Source organism: Crassostrea angulata, chromosome 2, assembly GCF_025612915.1.
Source record: "Crassostrea angulata isolate pt1a10 chromosome 2, ASM2561291v2, whole genome shotgun sequence".
Classification (NCBI taxonomy): domain Eukaryota; kingdom Metazoa; phylum Mollusca; class Bivalvia; order Ostreida; family Ostreidae; genus Magallana; species Magallana angulata.
Genome location: NC_069112.1, coordinates 53,288,644 through 53,311,911, shown reverse-complemented (window position 1 = coordinate 53,311,911; position 23,268 = coordinate 53,288,644). Strand labels below are relative to the sequence as shown.

Here is a 23,268-nt window from a genome sequence, read left to right as displayed (position 1 = left end):
TGATATAAACTAACAGATTGATAAATAAGGAGTTCGCTTTTTAAAGTATGTCAAGTTTTATCCAAAAATATCAAGAAATAAGGAATTACGAAAAGAAAACGTTAAATTTTAGCCGATAACTGGTACAGTGCCAGTAGTGTTTGACACTATTTAATAATAAGATTAAACATTCATAAAACAGGTAAACATGTATTATTTTTTTATTTTTTGCTTTCTTAAACGGTACACCTGCTATGACTTCACAGTTGTCTACATAGTGGTGTCTATAGTGGTGTCTATACTTTCCGCATTTAGGGAATAAACCCGCCTTCCTGCAACGTCGAATTTTCAAATTAGAAAAAAATGTCGGTATTGTTGTTTCATGAATTCATTAACATAAACATGTATTGTTTTTTTAAGGGGGGGGGGGGGGGTAATCAGTGCATACACCTTTGTTCAAGAGCAGATGAATTGTTTCATTTAACTAGCGAGTTTTTTGAATCAATATATTTCCATTTTCAGACGAGCCTTTACCAATCTCGGTCCAGCATGTGGTTAACTATATCTGAAAACATAATAGTTATATACAATGTAGTAAGCAACATAGACACAACGGAAACGTTTACAGCCAATATAACCTTTGCAAACCTAGGTCATCAGGATCTTTTATACGGAAATTGGGAAGTATACTTCTTTTCAACGCATCTTATTCAACCGGATAATTTCCCGTATGCAAAAGGATATTTACTATCTTATTGTGACATGAAAGTGTTTCACGTTGCCGGATCTCTTTTTAAGCTTAAACCTGAAAGGCAATTTCAGTTGTCCAAAAATGCTAGTGTAACATGCACATATGTAGCTCAAGGTTATCAGGTTGCGAGGAATGACTCCATGCCCAACTGGTACGTCGCAGCCGATGGTATGCAAGCCAGAAATATCATTTCTACGAACAACGAGTCATTGCGTTTTGTCAGGCCCTTTAATCGACCAGAACAGTTTTTCAACGATATGGAGGCGATGTATTTTACCCATTTACACCGGAGGAGAGATTTCAGATGAAAAGCGCCACACAATTAAAAGACACCGAAATCAAACGTGTCGTTTCTACCCCGGTTCACATCCATTTCAACAATAAGAGTATAATAATTGATAACACGTGGGTGATGCATGTATTGATCGATTTCCACAAAGAATCAATGTTGATAAATGTAATCTATCGAACTTACCTATAGTGGCTTTGTTATTTTTGTCAAATACACCCTTCTCGTTTCTTTTGCCGGTGGTTCCGGTGTTAATATAAAGACACTGGGGACTAGGGCACTGAATTTATAGGAAGCTTCCTAGGCCACTGATCTTTTCGTCTACGGTATGAGACAGATGAAGGGGGTGAGAACACTTAACGCAAAACATCTTGTCAGCCATATGCTTCAGTTCAACGATCCTCCTGCCGTCCCTTCATGAAATATCACTGTCTTCTGCCCCTGTCTCCACGAGCGCGATGTTGGCATCGTAATAAACATCATGGCCAGCTGTTTGTGATTAATTTTAGAAATCGTCTGCTCCGTGTGAATACAAGTGCTCTGTTCCTCTGCCTTTACTCAGGTCATAATAAACTTTATTGAAATATTTTAAACGGTTTGATCTGCTTGCTGTACCCCTTTTAACAAATTTCCCTTTCACTCTTGGCTGGTCAGAAGTTGAACACTTTTCGATTGATATTTGTTGACGTCTGCCATTCTTTCCTAACTCGATCATGCGCGCGACGTTTTCCGGAAATTGTTACAGTAAACACTTCTTGTTTTAGACGTCACATGAATCGGTCACGTGACGCCTTGCAATCGCTGTCTTAAAAGTTGTTTCAAATTTAAAAAAATGGTTAAACACAGATTTCTTAAAGGCTGTGTATACCTTAAATAATTAAGTTCTTTAGGGGGAGAACTGAGCCCAGGCCCCCACCTCTAGATCCGTGCATGATATGTAGTACGTTGATTACATTACATACTGATAGTTAGTTAGTGTGTTTGCATATGACTATCGTTTTACTGTTTCAATGCATTTATAGGAATAAACGAAAACGCCTATATTTTCAAATAATTTTTGTAGTTTTACCTAATACTGATTCGATATACCCGGAATTGATGGCGCGCAATATATTTCTTTTCCTCTATATACGTGTAGGGTTTGTAATGGTGATTATCTTGTGTATGCTTGAATGATTATAATTGTGCTTCAAACAAGATTAAAAAAAATAAATTACAACCACCATTTATATGTTTTGCAACACGAGATACAAAAGGAGCTATATGGCACTGTCTTTTAATGGTAAACCATAGCGCGTTATTAAATAGGAATTTCTTCACTTAACTTTGCTTATGACAAAATTAATGTAGTCCCTAGAACTGCCATAACTCAACTATAAACATATCAATTATAGACTTACGTCAACCCAGTAGTAGACGTAAACTTACGACTGTTTTTTTTGACGTAACGTCACACGTACGACATTTTGTGAATAAGCAAAATCTTGGATATTATTTAGAAAATTATTTTGAGCTGTTTTTCTTCTATGCTGAATTTCAAAATATTCGTATTTCCTGAGATATGGTTGATCAAAATTTTGGACTTTTGGTCCCTAAAAATCCCTATTACGTAACAAATGACAAAATCATTACATTGTTTTGATACATAACTCTAAGATAAACAAACCTGCTTCTATAACCTTTCATTAAATATCCCTCAGTAAAGAGCTACAGCTGAAAGACTTTATAGCCCTTTGGTCTCCTAGTTTGAGGTGCCAGTCCCTTTTTCTTGATATCAATAGAAGGTCATTTGTTTAGAAATTCGTTTCTGTTGATGATATATTTGGGAAAGATCTTTTTAGGGGTCGATCTCCTTAAATGGGCCATTTAACGACATTTTGAAGATTGCGAATTATCTAGAGCATCGTTTTAAGCAAATTTTCTTCTAAACTGCATTTCAAAAACGTTGTCAATTCTGAGATAAGGTGATCAAAATGCTAAACTTTTGGCCCCTAAAAACCCCCAATTACGTAACACATGCTAAAATCATAACATTGCTTGAATACATAACTTTAGGGTAAACATATTTGCTTCTATAACCTTTCACAAAATATCCCTCAGTACAGGGCTACAGACTTTAGAGCCCTTTTCGTCCGCTAATTTGAGGGGCCAGCCTCCTTTTTTTCTGATATCAAATGAAAGGGTTTTTAAGTCCTTATTTTGGGACCAAGCGAGCTCTCACGCCTATTGAGCATGACAAATATGATATTACTTTACATACATGTAATAGCATGGATATATAATAAATGGTAGTCAATAATTTTTAGTTAAAGTGACAAATAGTAAAAAACAAACCTGCTTTTCAATATGATGAATCAGATATTTGAGAAGATGTAAACTTCATAGGATTAGTTCAATATTTACATATCGAAAAAAATTATCACAGGTTTTGAATTGATGGTTGTAGGACAGAGAGGCAGTGATAACAGCTCAGGATATCACTGTTAACCATAATCAATAACTGTGATCTTCAGAATATTAAGTGTATACATATTGACTACTACCATAGTTTTAATGATATATCACCTTTATAAAGGTTTTAATCACTATTATATAACATCTTATCTCTCAACAATATACAGTCATAGAAACAATATAAACCTTAATAATCTCCAACTACACCAAATATCAGCCTACCAGTATATATAGATTCATTGATCTTGTTAATAAGTAACTCAAATCTGTCAATCGATACAGATTTTTTTCTTTAATTCCTAATAGCATGAGTTTGCACATTTTCATCTTAAGTCCTGAACAACAATCCCCATGTTTCTGTAGTTACGGTAATCATCAAAGCCGCCACACCCACAGTTTCTGTCAAATTGTTTTGAATTATTTAAGATCTTAATTCTTTTTTTATGAGTTAGAGCAGTTTTAACTTTGCTCGTTGATAACGAAGGCAAAAGAGTTTAAAATATGTATTACTGTAACACTGTATACTGTGTATGGGCGTTTTCCCCCTTAATTAAAGCCAGTTTTATGGGTCTGGGCGCTAAAATGAGGAAACTGTTAATATATAACTCGCGTCGCCTGTCATATCTTTATTTGAATTTCGTAGCCTGTTTACATCTTGGCATAGTGTGCAGTTATTGAGAAACGTGAACAAGTTTTAAAGTTTCAATCATTAATTTCTTTTGTGAAAGTCTGAATTTATTTCCTTCTGGGGATTCAAAATGTATTGATTATCTTAAGCAATATATCTCGAGATCAAGGTAATATTGATATGTAACAGAAAACACGGATGGCAAATCTGTTAGGATTTATAAAAGTATCATATTTGAAACAATAACTTTTTAATAGTTGAACTGCCTTCAATTTGTTTACCTCTATCATGTCAGGTAATAAATGAATTGAATATGTTCCTGTTTTAAATTGCCTTTTATTCGCCGAGTACTTTCATTACTAAGTCTTCATAACTGATAATACGATTATTATCATAAAAAGTAAGTGCAGGTGGTAACACAGCAGCAGCACGAGATGGCAGCCTTTTCGATCTGTAATCATTCTAAATAAATATAAAGAAAATCATTGTGATGCATGCATTTTATTAAGTTACAAACATAACATTTATCGTCATTGCAATCTAACCTGTGTTACATTTTACTGTCAGTCTTAAGTATTTTGAAGGATATTTTACAGATCCAATCAAATCAAATCACTGTACATAAGGTAAGTTTCACTTTCGATATATCACTGTCAATACATGGTGTCTTATAAAAATACTGTCGATTCATCCAATTCAAAAATGAATATCAACACTTCATTTTTGATATTAAAGTCATATCAATAGAGACGAAAATGTATAATACAAAAGTGATCCACATGTGTAACGAGATATTCATTAATGTATTTGTTTTACAGACTTTTTTTTCTTTCAAACTTGCATATGTTAATCATCATAAAAAAGATAATAAGTGTATACTTACCTTTTTCAAAGATTTTTTGTAAGCAGCGTGGGTATCTCTCGATACATCCATTATAAGGAATAGAAAACAGAGGATGAGAAAAGAGCTGCTTTTCATTTTTTGACCTTGAAAAAGAAAACGAGGATTATGTATTCAAAAAAAAATTCTGTTGATTTAATTTCACATAAAATAAACGTCGTTAGATGACCATTTGCAGACTTTCTTTCCTAAACAAGATGGTTGAAAATCAAACTTTTAGGGATATTTCCAACTAATGTTTTCTCGTGAATATTCTGGGATTTTTTTAATGAGAGCTAAACATGGACTGTTAAGGTCTTTAAGATTGGAAAATATCTCATGCGCATATATCCTAAAACAATTATAGTATGTCCCTGGAAGTTCAACTTTTCATGACAATGGTAACCACTATTCTTTCGTTTGATAATTTTCACGGCAAACAAATATTTCAAATTGTAGATATTATTAAATAACACACACATAATTAGTAGTAAATTTTAAGACACTGTATTTAAATGTCTTGATACTAGTGTTGTAATACAATGAAGCATTGAACTTACATGCATTTGTTTTTGGTAATATTAAACGACTTCGAATAAGACCAGCATTCTTAGCTAGGCCACTTACAAATTAAGCCTACTGAATTCCTTAATTTCAAAATTCAGAGCATCTTCCTCACACTTTGTCTTTTTTTCTTTGAAAAGAAAATCAACAACGCTTTCAGTTGTAATATTGACGTATACAATTCAATTAAAGAATACACAAAGCTTTTTTTGAGATGTGCTGAATAAACTGTCATTCAAATTACACTTGTAAACCACTCCTCTACGATACACAATATCAAGAATCCCCATGGGGTGACCCCAGAGCGACTAGTCAGTTAAATTTCATCAAATTAAATTAGTTATCAATTAAATCGGATAAATGTACAAATACAACTGTCGAAAACAAAACTGGTACTGTGTATGTAGTTTGGATCCGTGTTTTGATTTTTTTTTCTAACAACAATTTTTTATGCACAAGGTAATCGAGTTGAGAATACCAATTAAAGGCGTAAAACAAAACAAAAGTACATTTTGTACTGTGACACCCTATACATAAAAGAAATGAAAAAAAAAATGTTTTATCAAAAAACACTCATCTCAGAATATGTACTCATTTGATTGATGTGTATTTTTCTAAATCTACTGTCGGTATTTCAAAGTCATTTTCTTTAGCTTTTGCACAGTTACGCATTTTTTGCAGCATATTTTTTTCATTATAAGTAGATAATTAGAATAATTGGTTGCTCAATTTTCGTGGCATTCGTAGGTACCATTCCCCTTCGAAGTTAAATCCTCGACGAAAATGTTTTAAAACAGAGTTAATTATTTCACTGAAACTGTAAGCCGACGCATCAACGAAATTAAATTCCCTCAAATAAGCAAGTAACCCATATCCGTAATAATCTATAGACAATGAATTACATCCAACAACATATATGTACTTATATGCTTTAAGCGGGTAAAAATTACAAAAAAAATATTTAATTTATTATCAATCAGATCAGGACTTACATTATTTGAACATTCCTTTAAAAGTTTTACTCACCAGTTATTTGTTGCAAATGTCTAGAAATGGTGCCTTCCGACAGCAACTCCTCTCTCAGGTAAATTTATAATGTGCATGCAGTGCAAAATAAATGTCTATTTACATCATTCAAAATTCATATTGATATCTTTTACTTTTTTTCATCAATACAACAGAAACACATGTGATCTGTATACATTTTTTTTTCAATCTTTGTGTATCAAATGTCCCTTTTTAAAAATTTCTTTGGGTCAAATTATCATTGATTTTGGAAAACGTTGCTATTTAAAGATTCTTATATCATGTTTTGCAGTAAGAGATATGCACTTGTATTATTTTATTTAAGTGATTGTGTAATTTCAGATACGAGGACCATATTTTATTACTGTTATTTCATTGTTCTAAATCAGCAAACATTTTTGCGAAGCATCATATTGTCGGAAATACTATCATCTTTGAGGCATATTTCAATATAACCTTTGTTTGAATGAAACTATGACAAGCAAGCAAGACTTTCTGACAAAACATTTTACATTATTGCTTTACAACTTTTACTACTTTACCACTTCTACTCTTTTGTTGGTAAGTGAACAAAAATTGACGCAACATTATTCATTGTGAATAAATGTCACATTTAGCCGCTTCAGCTTTTCTTTCTTACATTTAGCCGATGAGTTGATAAGTACTGTATTTCAAAACTGCAATAGAAACTAACTTATCAGCATTTCTTATGCTAGTATGTTAGTGAATGCAGAAGTAGTAATGGAGAAAGGGGGCCAACTTAAGTAGTTTTGCATAAAAACTACAATAGAAAAACTTTTAAACAATGTTTATGAATCAAGCTTGTAAACACATGTCGGTATTAAACAATACATGCATATATATACATATAATATTTTTCGTGTCTTTGCTATTTCGTGTAATAAGTTGGGTTTTTTTCTTTTCTGATCTCGTATCATAAAGGAATAAGTTTTAAAGGGAAAACATCATAACTTACTTTATTTGCAAATGCATGCACTCAATTATACCATCTGGTTTTTAAAAGGAATCATTTGAAGTTATCTAAATGCATCAACTGTAGAAAAATTTAAATGTTCATCAAAGTGACAAAGTTAATTATTTCAGTATTAAAATTGATAACATCTGGCCGGGTCAAAATATATAACGTTCAGGAAATTAGATTAATACCTTTTAAATGTGTGTTCATTGACGTTAAATCGTTCAACTTCTAGGTAACTCAATTATCTCTATTACATAGCAACATAAAACGTAGCAGATTAGATGGATTTAGTCGTCAAACATGAGGTTTATTGTTCTTGTTTTTATTTGGTCAGGTTTGTACATTTTTCATTATTATGATCAGAAAAAAACCTATTGTTAAATAATCTGTCTTCGAGGAGTGTCGGAACACGTCATTAACTGGCGTATCTTGTAGTTGAAAAGAAATGCTAGTTCTACGGAAAAGTATCGGGGCCTACACTTGTAGGACTCAGAACTTCTGCCCCCGTGAAATTTTTCCGTATGTTACCAAAAAATGAAAACATATTTATGTCTACATACCTATAATGTATACATTTACATTGTTCTATCTCAACATTTCTTTCTCGATATAACTAAAACTCACTCTAAAGGTATTTTGTTTAAATTCGTATTTTGTTAAATCGATATAGCTGGTAGCAAAACATTGATCAATTACAGTAAGGTGACTTAAATTATGTTAACTTATCTCAATACAAGACAAACTTTTTGCAAATTTAAAACGACATAATAGTTAATATGTTGATAAGAGGATAAAAAGTATGACAGTGTTTAAGTTATAACACAACAAGTGTAGGCCCCGATACACCGTCCGTAAAGTTCAGCGAATATCTTAAAAAAGAAGATATAGGTTTATGTAAGAACTCTTGACCTTTCCAAACCCTGCATCCATCACTACTAGTTAATGCTATTTTTCATGTTGCACACCGCAGGCTTTATAATTATGCAGTTCTCTCTGTGTCAAAACTCACGGAGAAACGTTACCTGACTTTACAACTAACAACTGTGATTCATGTAAGTAATTTTCGTAATATTGTGTATTGTTATTACTTATTGTAGAAGAAAAGGCAGGTTTGCACCGTAAACGGGTAGTGTATGACACTATGAAATATTTACATTAAACTTTATAAAACAGGTAAACAAGGAATTCTTTTTTTATATTTTGCTTTCTTAAAGAGTATATCCGTTATGACTTTATAGTTGTCTACTTAGCGATGTCTATACTTTTCGCATTAAGGGAATAAAGCCAACTTTCTGCAACGTCGAATTTAAAGAAAAATGGCAGAATGGCTGTTTCATTATTTCATTAACATATATATGTAATTCTTTGGGGGAAGGGGGGAGGGTTTTATTTTTACCAGTGATGCACCTTTGTGCAAGAGCCGACGAATTGTTTCATTTCACCAGCGTCTTGTTTGAATCTGGTAAAGGCTCGTCCACGTCTGTCATCAAGTATGTACATGTATTAGATAAACAATGCTCATTTGCAAATAGATATCCAGTGTTGCAAATTTTACTGCACGTTTTATCAGGCAAGGGGAAAAAATTAACACTAACAACAAGTACATTCTTTGTTATCTCAGAAAAAAAACTGTGTCAAATATCTAGATAAATTTTTGTTGACGACGATGCGAATAGAAGGAAGCGATAATTTTGGGATCTGTTCATCTGTCATGAAATTCTTCATAATTTTGATCATCTGCTCAGGTTTGTTTTGTTGCCATCATTGAATTATGTCAAAAGATTTAATTTAGATACTGCGTATCGTTAAACTTAATTGAAAGCATGCAAAAACATACTTTGGAAATATAAATTTTCGTGGTGGTTCAATTTTTGTGGAATTCATGGGTACCTCTCATATACGAATATACATCCTCCCATATTAATAAATTGGGGTTACAAAGTCATAGTCCCCTTTGTAAGTATAAGATCATATTACATAAAATTACGTCCCCTGACAACCTGTGAAAACAATCCGCGAAAATTGGTTCCACGAATTTTAATGATTTCGCAATTATAATATAACAGTAGACATGTTTTAAAAAAAATCAGAACACTATTTTAATGTTTAGGAGTCAGCTTTTCATAAATAAGCATACTTTACATGACAGGGTCTATTATATGTGCCACCTGTGAGGAGGCCTGTGTGGACAAATTACCAGACTGTGCTAGTTACACCACGCGATCCTGCAAACCTCCATACGTGCAATGGGCTTACAAGAACTGTCCATCTTCCTGTGGATTCTGTCGTAAGTACAAAGTGGTGTATAGAGATGTGACTTTAGTACACTTTTAAATTTGATAGAAATAAATGTTTTAAAACAACCTGAACGCTTACTCCTGACATTTGTCCAAAATGCAGATAATTACTTGCTTGTACCAAGGTATCAAGGTACATGAGTGGTAAAGATAAAAAAAAAAGGCTTCTTGACTGTTTGAACCTATTGCATAACTTACTGATAATGTGTTAATGTTTTAAGATTCCTGGTCGAAACGATTTTTTTATAACTGACAAAGAAATGCTATATATTCTAAATATTTTTTTTTAATATGATATACGTATAGGCAAGCCATGTATAGACAACTTGGGTGATTGTGAGGAATACGGCAAAGCAGCATGCGCACCTCCATATGAAAAATGGGCGAGGCAAAACTGTGCCAAATACTGCGGATACTGTGGACCAGGTAATATTTCATATTCAGTACAATTCAGTTCATACATGTAACTTTATAAGCAAAACCAATGATCAATTGACGATAATAATTTTATTCAATAAATATTATTATTATGCTAAATAAAACTGAATTTTTTAATTCGGCGCACATTTAACCATTCTGTAACAAATGAAAACTACTACATGCATAAGTTATCATTTAAAACGTTAAATATTAAAATTACAATAGATATAGATTGTGCATATGGTGTTTGGATGAATTTGTCGTCGTGCTCAGAGTCAACGAGCGACAGTGAATGGTATGTACAAGTAAGATCGATCACTCCTGAGTCTAATGACGAAGATGATTCGCCAAGGAACTGTGATGAAACTTTGATTCGGTATAATTCTTGCAAAGGTAAAACATTATATATTTATGAGGTTTGTTTGCATAGTTACATTCGATTAAAGTTAAATAAAAGCAGTCTGCATTTTGGTAGAAATGGTTGATTATGTTACAGAGAATTTCCTTCTAACACCCTCTGTTAACTACATGTATGAATTTAACTGTTTTATCCTTCTTCTTTTTTAAAGATTCACAAGTGACTCAACAAAGTGATCTTAATTATATTGGGGAACATCTTGATATTCGCCTTGCAGTTGTCGATAATCTGAAACATAATGGATTGAAACACAAACTTAGCCTTGTATTGACGAACACAGGAAAAAAAACAGTAAAGCCTGGTGATTGGAGTATCTACTTTTATAGCTTTTTAATGATAGAGCCTGAACACTTGCCAAAGGCCAAGGAATACATTTTGCCGCATTACAATCTAAAACTGATGCATATAAAGGGAAGTCTGTTTAGTATCACCCCAACGAATGGATTTCCGAATTTAAGATATAACCAGTCTCATTACTCCGAGTTTTTTACCCAATACTGGAGCGTGACAAAGACAGATGGGATGTCCAACTGGTACGTTGCGGCACCGTCATTCGAAGCCGTCAATATTGCATCTACTGCATTTGGAAAGAAATTTATTGATAACTTCACTTCAGTGCGACAGTGGAAGAGAACCAGGGCAGACCGCTATAATCCATTTACAGCACAGGCACGCTATAGACGTTACACTATTCAGGATTTTGAAAAGGCTATAAAACTAGTAATTCCAACTCCAAAACTTGTGAATCGAAATTCTGATGGTTTTCTAAGTGTCATAAATTTATCTGTTTCATACGAGTCCCTGTTGAAAGAAACTGCAAGTTTTTTATCAGGTTTGTCATTCTTTTTTTAATTTTGAATATTAAAAGCAATTTAGAATTACAAGCATTGTTAAATACCTGCGTATCATTTTATCTTGTATATTAATTGTTATGCATCTCTTTACAGAAAAACTGAATTTAACATTAAATTACTTGGCAGTGCAACCAAAAGAAGACACAACACGATACAACTCTCGGTCAATCCTACTATTAGCAACAAAAGTGAAGCCTATTATATAGATGTACAGATTTCGAATAAATCAATAAATATCATTGGACAATCTTCATCAGCAGTATACTATGGCGTCCAATCGTTGCTTAGTTTAGTAGCCGGCTCGCCTGACAATGCTAGTGTCCCAGACGTGTATATTGAAGACGAACCTCGTTATGAATTTCGAGGAATGCACGTAGATGTCGCTCGGAACTTCCGCCCAAAATCCGATATCATTCGCTTGATGGACGGAATGGCTATGTACAAAATGAATAAACTTCATTTACATCTGAGTGATGATGAAGGGTGGAGGATTGAAATTCCCGGATTACCAGAACTTACAGAAGTTAGTAACTTTATTTATGTTTACAGATAAATAAATGATTTTATATGACAATCCTATTTGCACTAAATATGGAAGATGTGTATTGAAAGTAAAGTCAATTTGTTCTAATTCGTAGAATAGCCACTAAAGTCTGTAAATAAGAATTATTTACCCAGTTTTCAGCATGACACATCTCTACGGAAAAAGAAAGCCTTTAAATAAATGTGTCTCTCTAAAATCATAGACAAAAACTTATGTTTAATTTATGCTTTCTGTTTTGAAGATCCATTTAAATCAGACAGCATTACAATGTATAATTAGCATAGATTAGATGATGAACAATCTTTTAAACATTTCATTTTCGACAAATTTGTCTACATTTGTACGTATAAATGATATTTACTGAGAAAGAGACCCGGTGCAATACCCCCCCCCACCCCCCACCCCCAAGAAAACAATTGTTGGTTTTAAGTTTTACACATCCATACTGTGACGTATATCCTTTTAAAAAAACATAACAGCAAATGTAATATTCATAAGTATTTTCCATCCGTAATTTAGTTATCTAACAGCCCAGATTGGTTAGAGCGTTCACTAGGAATCTGAAAGTTATGAGTTCGAATCTCGCTGGGGCTTTTTTGATTAGTACCGTTACAAAAAATATTAAAACGCAATTTTGTAAATTTAAAAAATGCACAATACATTAATTACATCTACATCTGAATGTCATTTTATTGTTTTCATATTCATGCATATCATATTTCGCATTGATTCTTTTTTTTTTATCTTTAAGTTGTGCTAAATTCTGTGTTGCATTATCTTTTCTTAATTATAACCGTGTTAGTAGATACTTTTATTTCGGTTCTTTGATATACTGTTATACCTATTTATGTGAACTAAATTCTGCGATATTTCGTTGGTAAAGATAAGATATCTTGTCAAAATGTACAGGGTTAAAAAGCTTAAAACCATATTGCAACAACTTATTGGAATTTGTCGTTGGTATTAATTAAAATGAAAAATATCAAATCAATCCTCATATACACGAAAAAAAAATTCTATAACAACTTTAGACTGTAACCAAGTCAGACCAATTTTAAGTTTACATGTACAATGTACACAGGGGTCGGAAACGTTTGATCTAGATCTAGGCTAAATGTCACAGCAAGCCATCTACCCACAACCATTTTTCATGACGAGTATCAATTGAGTAAGGCGTGCAAGTAACCACAAACCCAGTGTCAAAATCAAAACTAAAGGACCTGGCAAAATATCTTTCACATATCTCTGACATATACTTTTGACCGTCTGTCTTGCATCCGATGCCTATTTAAGTCATGCACTTACAAAAACACATTTAAAGTAGGGATGTGCACAACAACAGAACACAATATCTAATTAAAATTAAAATAAATTTTAGTAAAAATAACATTTTTTTTTACCAAGATTTATTAAATAATATATCTTCTTGAGATTTAGATCTGCTGTAACTGCACCTCTGTAGGTCTCGATCTAATGTATTTTACTCGTGAAGAACTGAAGCTTTTAGGTTTTTTTAGAATCAGAGACCTGCAGCTAAAACTGTTATATGTTTCGTCTTCTGGTGAATATACTGTTCCATATACATGAACGTTATCTTTAAGCCGTAATTTTAGTTAACAATTTTAATAAAAGCAAAGAGAGTTTTATTACATTAAGTTGACGAAGTATAAAATGAAATATGGACTATTGTGCAAAACAGTGTATAAATTTTTATACACATTGTTCCTAGGTTTCAGGAAAAAGATGTCATGACCTCACAGAAAGAAAATGCTTAGTGCCGCAACTTGGTTCTGGTGCAGATACATCTACATCTGGTTCAGGATATTACACTGTGTCAGACTACAAGGACATTATAAAGGAAGCTCATAGACGCCATATTGAAGTCATACCGGAAATAGACACACCTGGTCACTTCCGCGCCGCAATTAAAGCTATGGAAGCGAGGTTTTTGAAGTATGGAAAGGAAAATATTACCGCAGCCAAAGAGTACCGACTAGTCGAAAGTGGTGACTCAAGCAAGTATTCATCTGTTCAAATGTTTAATGACAACGCTTTGAATCCATGTATAGACTCGACATATTGGTTCTATGAAAAAGTAATAACAGAAATCCAAAAGATGCACGTTGGGTTGACTTTCTTTCATTTTGGGGGCGATGAAGTAGCCAATGGAGTTTGGTTAAATTCTACAAAATGTCGCCATTTGGCTTACTCCAGAAATTTCACCGAGCCGATATCAGTTCATTTGAAAAAATATTATGTCCACCGTGTCGCAAATATTTCTCATCGCCTGGGACTTAATCTTGCTGGATGGGAAGATGGATTTGTTGATGAAAAAGGAATCCCCTACAATCGAATGTCTTTACCAAATAAAGAAGTATACACAAATGCTTGGCAAAATATCTGGGAATGGGGAAGTGCAAAGAGGGCATACATACTTGCAAACAATGATTATAAGGTAGCTAATTAATTACTTGTATTAATTGTAAATTAAAATAAAGATATAGTGTAAATAGTACCTTTGCGTAAGTAGCATAAACGCATATTAAACCAGTGTATAATGTATTCTTATTTTTAAAGGTTGTAATGTCACAGGCAACTCATCTGTATTTTGATTCGCCACCTGAGCCTGACCCAGAAGAGCCTGGACTTTATTGGGCCTCACGGTTCATAGACACCATGAAAACATTTCAGTTTCTTCCAGATAGGTTGTATGAAAACATCGATGCTAATCGGTTTGGCGAGCCACTAACAAACACAGACGTGTGTGGGCAAAGAAATGAACAATGTCCCGCATTAATAAAGAGAAACAACATTATTGGTGAGTAATCTACCAACTTCTAATTGAAAAAAGTAAATGTTGATGACTTAGTTTCTTATTTAACAGAATCACTAGGTCATATATTCTTTTTCCGTTTCCATCGGTTGTGCGTCGGTAGTCCACTTAAGACAAATTTCAGCGTCATTGTCTTACATTTAATCCTTTCGGCAGGGCTTAATAATCTTGTATCTAACATACCTGTGACAGAACAACTGAGATACTAAAAAGGAGGTTCGTTCCTTTGTGTTTTGAACTACCATTTTGGATCACCTCTAGTCTAGAAATTTATCATCATATAATAATTCTTCGCATATATTATTTTTTATCAAAAACACCAAATAAACTATACTGAATAAAATACTAAAGAAAATATTACATATTCAGTGAAAGATTGTATTTTGCTGCAGAGGGTTTTAAAAAGATTTAGACTACTGTCATTTAGCTTCCTAATTGTCAGTGGAGACAAACTTTCTCAGAGTTTTTACTTATACGACATCCTTATGTTGTGCAAAAACATATTTGAAAAATTCTTTTGGCGTACTTGGGTTATGGTAAATTCAACTCTAATTTTGTCCTAAAATTACTAACTTTTCTTTTACTTTTACATGAAACAATAGATTTATGTCAGTTTGTATGCAAGGTTTTGAAAAGACGACATTACTATCAATTTGTCATTTGCATTATAGTGTGATTACTCCAACATTTTCTAACGATCTTACGATATGTTTTGTATTCAATATACTGGCAACACCACAGAGGCAGATTTTTTTTTAACTTTGAATGTATTACTAAATAAATATGTTCATTACAAGTGTTCTACATCAAACTGTATTAAAATCGCTATAAGGCAATAATTCACACTATAGATGTTGATGATTTCTTTAAATTATCAATTAATATGCAAACTATGATCAATTATTTCAAGAAAATATATCATTTTTGTTTGGGTCCCATATTTTAAAAAAAAATGGCATGTGACATGAAAAAAAAATTAATCCCGATCTTTATATGAAAAAATGACAATTATCTAGATGGTTGGCAAATAATTGGCATTATATGCGTTTCAGGTGCAAATCTCCTTAAACATTATTATTTCTTTTCCTTGGTATCTAGCATACACATAAAATAATAAAATCGGGATCTGTCGTGAAAACTAAGAATAATAAAGAGTCGGGGAATCAATCTACGAGTTATCACAAACTTTTTCCGTATGAATGTATATCTTACATAATTGAACACCCCGCCATTTTTGTTAAATCTCAGATCGGAGGCATTGTTTTTTATTTTGAAATTAGATCGCTTTTTCTTATTGAGTAACTTGCTTCGACTCATTTAAAAGATAATAATTATATTATGTTTTTATATAAATCATTGCATCTACTTTAAATCTATTTTTCTTTAGGTGTACAAGGTCATATATGGAGCGAAACGATAATGACGTCAGGAACTTTTGACTATATGCTGTTTCCCAGAATTTTATCTGTAGCGGAGAGAGCTTGGCATAAAGCATCATGGGAAGACTTAGATACACCAGAAAGAACTCAAACCTCATTCACAGACTGGGAAGAATTTGCTAACACAATAGCTTACAAAGAACTAGATCGACTTCAGAGTTGAGGGATAAAGTACAGAATTCCTCTACCTGGAGCTATGTAATAACATTATCAAAAAAAAATCCCCTTATCATATTGCACATGTTACATAAACTGCTTTTTCTATCTTAAATACCTTGATTTTTGTACTTACATGTAGAAAGATAAATGGCACCTTCCATGCCAACACAGAGTTTCCAGGTCACATTGTTCAATACAGTTATGACGAGGGTGTAACTTGGTTTGATGTTTTTGACGGATTCCATCCAAAACGAAATACGATTTTGCTTCGTTCAAGGTTCACTTTTTATCTATTTGATGTATACGCTTCCTTTCTAAATAACGATTAATTTAGAGACGTTGGGTTTCTGAATCAATTTGCTAACTTAAATGTTCAGGATGTTCAGGTAAACATCACTGTAGAATTATTTAAACATCTAGTTTTGTAATCTTTAGCATTTGAAGATTTATTATTATTGTTAGCTAGACTAATCAATATTGATTTGTTTCTTATTGTTTAAATAGTACTCAAAACAGAGAACGCGTCAGCAGGCCAATCCCATTTCATTTGGGTAAGGTGATAATTTTTCATCTCCTTTTTTCTTCTCATTTATGTTAGTTCTTAATGTAAGAGATTATAAGCATCATACATTTATGAATCAGCAACGCATACGTTTTAAAATGAGGTTTCTTTTTATGGGGGTTTGTTATGTGTCGTGAAAAATTAAGAAAATACAATATATTATCAACTTCCACGAAAAGGTCCGTTACATATGATTTAAAGGATTGTTTTCGAAACACCATATAACACATACAATGTATTTTATAATCACTATTTCCTTGAATCGGTGAATCTAAAACATTTAATTAAGTTTCAAGTCAAACATCGTGTGATCATTTAATCTAATTCGTAATGCAATAGGTTTGATTAATATTTTTTTTGTGTTGTTCTGATTTGAATTTCAGACGAGCCTGTGCCATTATCAGTCCAGCATCAGGTTGATTACTTAGCTGAAAACATTGTGATTAGTTACAACGTTGTAAGCAACATAGAAACAAACCAAACTTTTACGGCGAACGTTACGATAATAAACAAAGGGAAGGAAGACATTTTCTATGGAAACTGGGAAATATACTTCTTTTCAACACATCTTATTCAACCTGATAGCTACCCTTATCCGAAAGGATATCTTCTGCCAAACTGCGACATGAAAGTGTTTCATGTAGCCGGATCTTTATTTAAATTAAAACCAGAAAGGCAATTTCACTTGTCCAATAAAAATGGTGTAACATGTACATTAAAAGCACAGGGTTACCAGGTGGCAAGGAGTGACTCCATGCCCAATTGGTACGTTGCAGCCGAAGGTATGCAAGCCAAAGAAATCTTGTTCACGAGGAACGAGACATTGCTTTTTGTAGGGCCTTTAAATCAACCAGAACAGTATCTACGTTTTCAAGGAGACGTCCTTTCTCCATTTACACCGGAAGAAAGATTTCAAATTAATGACGCCACAAACAAGAAAGACACTGAGCCCAAACATGTCATTCCTACCCCGGTGCACATACATTTCAACAACAGGAGTATAATAATTGATGACACGTGGGTGATGCATGTATCGACTGATTTCCCTAACGAATCAATGTTGATTGCAGGTTTGTAGCAAAACATACTTTAGTTTAATATGGATAATAAATCATTTACTTTTGAAATTACATCAATTTTATTTGGTGTTGAAGTACTTTAAACAAGTATAATTTGCAGTCACTTTTTCAGCTGCTTCATATAACAAATTTAAATCATTTTCCAGATTTATTAAACATCAGCACCAGCTTAAGAAAGACATCGATAAAATATATTGAACTTCAAAAGTTATCGCATGTGCATATTCTTGATAACAACCGCACTAGAGACGAAGCGTATGAAATCAATGCATCGCCCCACGCCATCACAATTTCAGCCCAAACAAGTAAAGGAGCATTTTACGCCTACAAGACGCTAGCATTTTTAAAAGAAACCCGCAATGGATCAAACCATCTTCAAGTATTTACAATAAGAGACCAGCCTCGATTTCCATACCGAGGACTGCATCTCGATGTCAGCAGAAATTTTCAACCGAAAAAAGAAATTTACAAGCTCTTGGAAGTCATTTCTATGTACAAGTTGAACACACTTCACTTTCACCTGACGGATGATGAAGGATGGCGCCTTGAGATCCCGGGGATTCCTGAGTTGACAGCGGTAAAAGTTATACACATCGTATTCATATCACATATGTTAATGTATCGATTCTGTTAAAGACAGATTTTACTTAAAAAGGGGTATAATTATACTCAAGATCACTTTTTTTTTATTGATAATACAATTTTTGAAAGAGTTTTTTGAACTTTTAATTAAAGAAAAGGGGATTATTTGAACCACACACCTCAATCATGTTCTGTGTTAACGTGTGAGGTATTTTTGTTGTAGGTTACATGTAATCCTTTTATAAGACAAAATAATAATCTTATTGTGTCAATTCTGTCTGATACAACATCACATTAAACACATCTGATAAAATGTAAATAATGTTAACATTAACGAAAATTTTTCTTTAGGTGGGTTCAACAAGATGCCACGATCCCCAAGAGGAGGAGTGCGTTGTTCCTCAACTTGGATCAGGGGCGTCTAAAACTGCGTATGGTTCCGGTTATTATACAATCAACGATTATAAAGATATCCTCAGATATGCCAACGATCGTCATATTCGCGTTATACCGGAAATATCGCTACCAATTCATACACATGCAGCGAAAAGGGCAATGGAACTCCAATACCGAAAGTACATGAACTATGGGAATAAATCCGCTGCTCATCAGTTCCTTTTGACGGATTTCGAGGATAAAACAGAGTATTTGACAATGCAGATGTTTAAGGATAACGCCATTAATATATGCATGAATTCAACATATGAATTTATTCGCCACGTAGTTAGATCTATCAAAGATATGCATGTCGACATTCAACCCTTACGGACGCTACATATAGGAGGTAATGCTATTCAATTAAGATATTTGTTAGCAATAGCACAAAAAAAGTCCACTCAATTCAGATATAAAAGCAAAAGTAGTATTTTGACATAGATACATGCACCTTTAACCATAGACAGATAATAAAAAAACTGAGACTTATTAGAATGTTCAAGATAAAGCTAAAAATACACTGATGTAATAAAAATTATCCAATGATTGAATATATTAGGTGATGGAATGGCTGATGTTTGGTCCAACTCATCTGATTGTCAAACCCAAAAGATAGTCAATGGTGTAAATGACACCCACCATTTACGACAATACTTTGTCTCTAAAGTTTCAAAGATATTAGATGACGAGGGTTTAAGAATGGCTGTCTTTGAAGACGTTCTGAGTAATGAAAATACCCTATTGAATGTGACCGAAATATCCCCTAAAAGGTAAGGTTTTGAGTATCTCACTCCTTTTTAACTTGATATTATGTAAAGTAATGTTATCAGTGATTAAAAGTCAAGTATTACACTTTTTGTCTTTCAAAACCCTTTTTCTTCTTCATTAACTTACATTTAATCTTGTTTTTAATATCTGAAGAGATGTGATGGTTCTGAACTGGAACAATATATGTGAATGGGGCAACGGAGAGAGTGCTTATAAGCTGGCTAATGCAGGTTACAATGTACGTTTCAACTACGTTTTCTTGAAACCCTTAATATAACGTACTATTATGATGATCAAAATGCACTAAATAAAAATAGAGTATTCAATAAAACTCAATTTCGTCAATACTTTCAATGGGAGTTTGATTTTTAAAGTTCATTTTTAAGTTTTTTATCCATTGTTTTCCTGTTAATACTTGTTTTACATAATCAAGCATATGTTACAGGTCGTAATCGGGCACGCGACTCACCTATATCTGGACCATACACACGAGCCCGACCCAAAAGAACGCGGTGCCTCCTGGGCATCGCGATACATAGACACTCGGAAAATATTCGGCTTTGTACCTTCAAATATATACCACAATCCTGATCAAGACTCCAATAACAAACCTTTCACACAAATTGACATTTGTCCATCAAATGGGATATGTACAACATTAAAGAGACCAGAAAATATCATCGGTTAGATTTAAATACAGATATTTAAAAAATATAATTGAACAAGCTTGACATAATACCGAGTTTTCAGAATTTCCTTTTGTTAAATCGATTTGAGATAATATTTTGGATATGAGAAAAAATCAATCAAAAACAAAAACTCAAACAATAAAATGATTAAACATTATTTTCAAATTGTATTTAACGTATAAGTGAACAGTTTATACTTTTTCCTATCTTGTTAGACCTATACATGTTTTCGGGTTATATTTCACTGATATTGCATTATGATATTTAAGTCTTTGTTTTGTTTTATTTTTTGTTTTATTTAAACAGTATTTTTATCTAAAAAAAAAAAAACCAATAAGGCCCTCAAAATGCATGTTTTTGTTTAGGTATGCAAGTGCAAGTTTGGACAGAGGCAATGCGGACCGTTGAAGAACTTCATGAAATGATTTTTCCAAGACTGCTGGGCGTAGCTGAACGCGCGTGGCATGAGGCATTGTGGGAAAAAACAGAAGATAAAGTGGAGAGAATCCGCAAAACTAATGAAGAATGGACCTCGTTTTCAGCGGCTTTGGCAAAAGAGTTCATGAGATTGGACAAAATGGGGGTCATGTACAGATTACCTCCTCCAGGGGCAAGGTAATAGTGGTATCAAATAGCGTACACATACATTATTGAAAGGTATTTGTAAAATGTGTAAGAACAAATGGACCAAGTACGTATATTCAACAGTGTATATGATAAACATTATTGGTACAGTTTGAGAATTATCAATCGCATCGTAATTAAAAGCTCATAAATATCTATAAGAATGTCTTTTTTCCCTTAAAGCTTGCAATAATTCATGTGAAGCAAAGATGAAAAGCATGACTCTTTAAATTCGTAGATAACTTTAAAAGCATTTAAAATGCATATTTATTAACTTAACTGTTATGAGAACCATAGCAAGTTTATTGTCCCTTGACACAGCAACTATTTCCCGAGGCAAAGATGAGGTGAATAGTTGCTGTCGAGGGGGACAATAAACTTGCTATCATTTTCCTTGCCAGTAAATAGGTATTTTACTATATTTAAGTAAACTTTGTTTATCGGAGATGCAAATTTTTTATGATAAAGAAATAAGAGTTATCTGACTTTGAATTAAATGAAGCGACTTGGATTACGTCAAAGGGATTCCAAGGTTAAAAACGAGAAAAATTGAATGCCGCTAGGAAATAGTTTCGTTGACATTTCACCATGGGTAGATAGCACGAGAACTATTTCACTTTTAGATAGAAAAATACATGTTTAGTTGTCGTAATTTTACATAGAAAATTATCACAGAAGTATAATAATATTTCATATACTGTAATGCATACTTAGGTTGATAAATGGAGCTGTTAGAGTGAATACGGCGTTTCCGAGGATGCATGTAGAATTCAGCCTTGATAATGAACAATCATGGTCTGTGGTGACGACAGACATGATTATTGTGGGAAAAGAAGACGTACACTTTCGAACGAGGTAAGATAAATTGTTGATTACTAGCGCTAAAGAAAAACATTTATGGCCCTGTTAATGCTCATAGATGTTCACTCAAAAATTTCAGGTGAGATAAATGAGTTTTATTACATATATTTTTGAATCTATGTTTAGTATTTATTTTTTCATATTTTACAGGTCTGCTGATGGGTCGCGTTTTAGCCGAGTTGTAACTATCAAAGGAAATTGACATTTTTGTAATTAAGTTTGTCCATTTTTTTTCTTTGAGTTCGTACTTATAATTTGATAATAAATAGTTCATCCATTATTTATGCATTATTAACAAGAATGGAGGAGGAGTAGCAGTCTATAAGTGTTTCCTATTTCTTTTAAGTTGTGTATATTTAGGTTAATAATCAGTCTATCTCTCTTGTTTAGGGTTGATTTTCTGAATCATTCTGGCAACTAAATGAATGACACTATCACATATTGTGTTAATAACGATTACTTTATCTACATAGCAATTCAAGCATATTTTAATTTTTTCAGTATCTTTATACAAAAAAACAACATATAAATCAGTAGAAACTATGCGTAACGATCTCAATCGACAACGTGTTCGAACAGAGGAAATTTGAGCTGATATCTGTACAATGTTCATAAAAGTATTGGCTAACATAAAAAAAGTTCTAAATTGCCAGTGTTCTTTTGCTTTGAATAACAACATGGTGGAAAAGGACGAGTTTTAAAGTAATTTAAAAACCTGTAAATCGAATGAATCTTTCTTCGAGTAACAATAAAAAATGATTTAAAGTCACTACAGTAAGCAACACGTTTCGTCAACAAAAAACAACTGTACCTACCTGAACTTTTTGCTGATGAACCATCATTTCCTCTCCCGAATTTATACGACACACTCCTAGGAGAACCACCGATGATATAAGTCCATAAAATAAATTAAGTTTGACGTCACAGTGATATTACACTATGCTTTCCACTATTTTAGAAATGGTCCAAACATCTGTGCTGCCTATTACGTGTAGTAAGTACTCGCTAATTCAGAGTTAACCTTGAATCTTCGGCTGATTATTTTTTTGACATTCATTGACTTGGTTAAGGGAATACTATGCATGCAAGATCTATGCTTGATTTACTGTGATATTGATCCAAATGTACATTGCATACGTTTGGTAGGTGAGGCA

At 33.1% G+C, this 23,268-nt stretch overlaps 1 protein-coding gene and 1 long non-coding RNA gene across 2 annotated transcripts; one reads left to right on the top strand and one right to left on the bottom strand.

Annotated features, from left to right (window-relative positions):
• Positions 1-4,431: 4,431 nt before the first annotated feature.
• On the bottom strand, positions 4,432-6,635 carry LOC128170575 (uncharacterized). The gene is made up of 3 exons (XR_008241861.1): positions 6,572-6,635; positions 4,985-5,088; positions 4,432-4,563 (listed from the first exon to the last, which is right to left on the bottom strand). It is a non-coding gene; the product is annotated as an uncharacterized LOC128170575 (long non-coding RNA).
• Positions 6,636-8,017: 1,382 nt separating this feature from the next.
• LOC128170488 (uncharacterized) lies at positions 8,018-22,816 on the top strand. Its single transcript, XM_052836258.1, is given in 21 exon segments — positions 8,018-9,295; positions 9,700-9,837; positions 10,154-10,273; positions 10,493-10,660; positions 10,837-11,517; positions 11,633-11,650; positions 11,653-12,062; positions 13,813-14,538; positions 14,661-14,901; positions 16,304-16,553; positions 16,654-16,791; positions 17,019-17,065; positions 17,460-18,146; positions 18,302-18,732; positions 19,089-19,521; positions 19,732-19,942; positions 20,094-20,178; positions 20,386-20,623; positions 20,995-21,244; positions 21,968-22,108; positions 22,265-22,816. Coding segments are annotated over 21 exon segments (5,544 nt in total). The 5' UTR covers positions 8,018-9,216; the 3' UTR covers positions 22,317-22,816.
• The last annotated feature ends 452 nt before the right edge of the window (positions 22,817-23,268 follow it).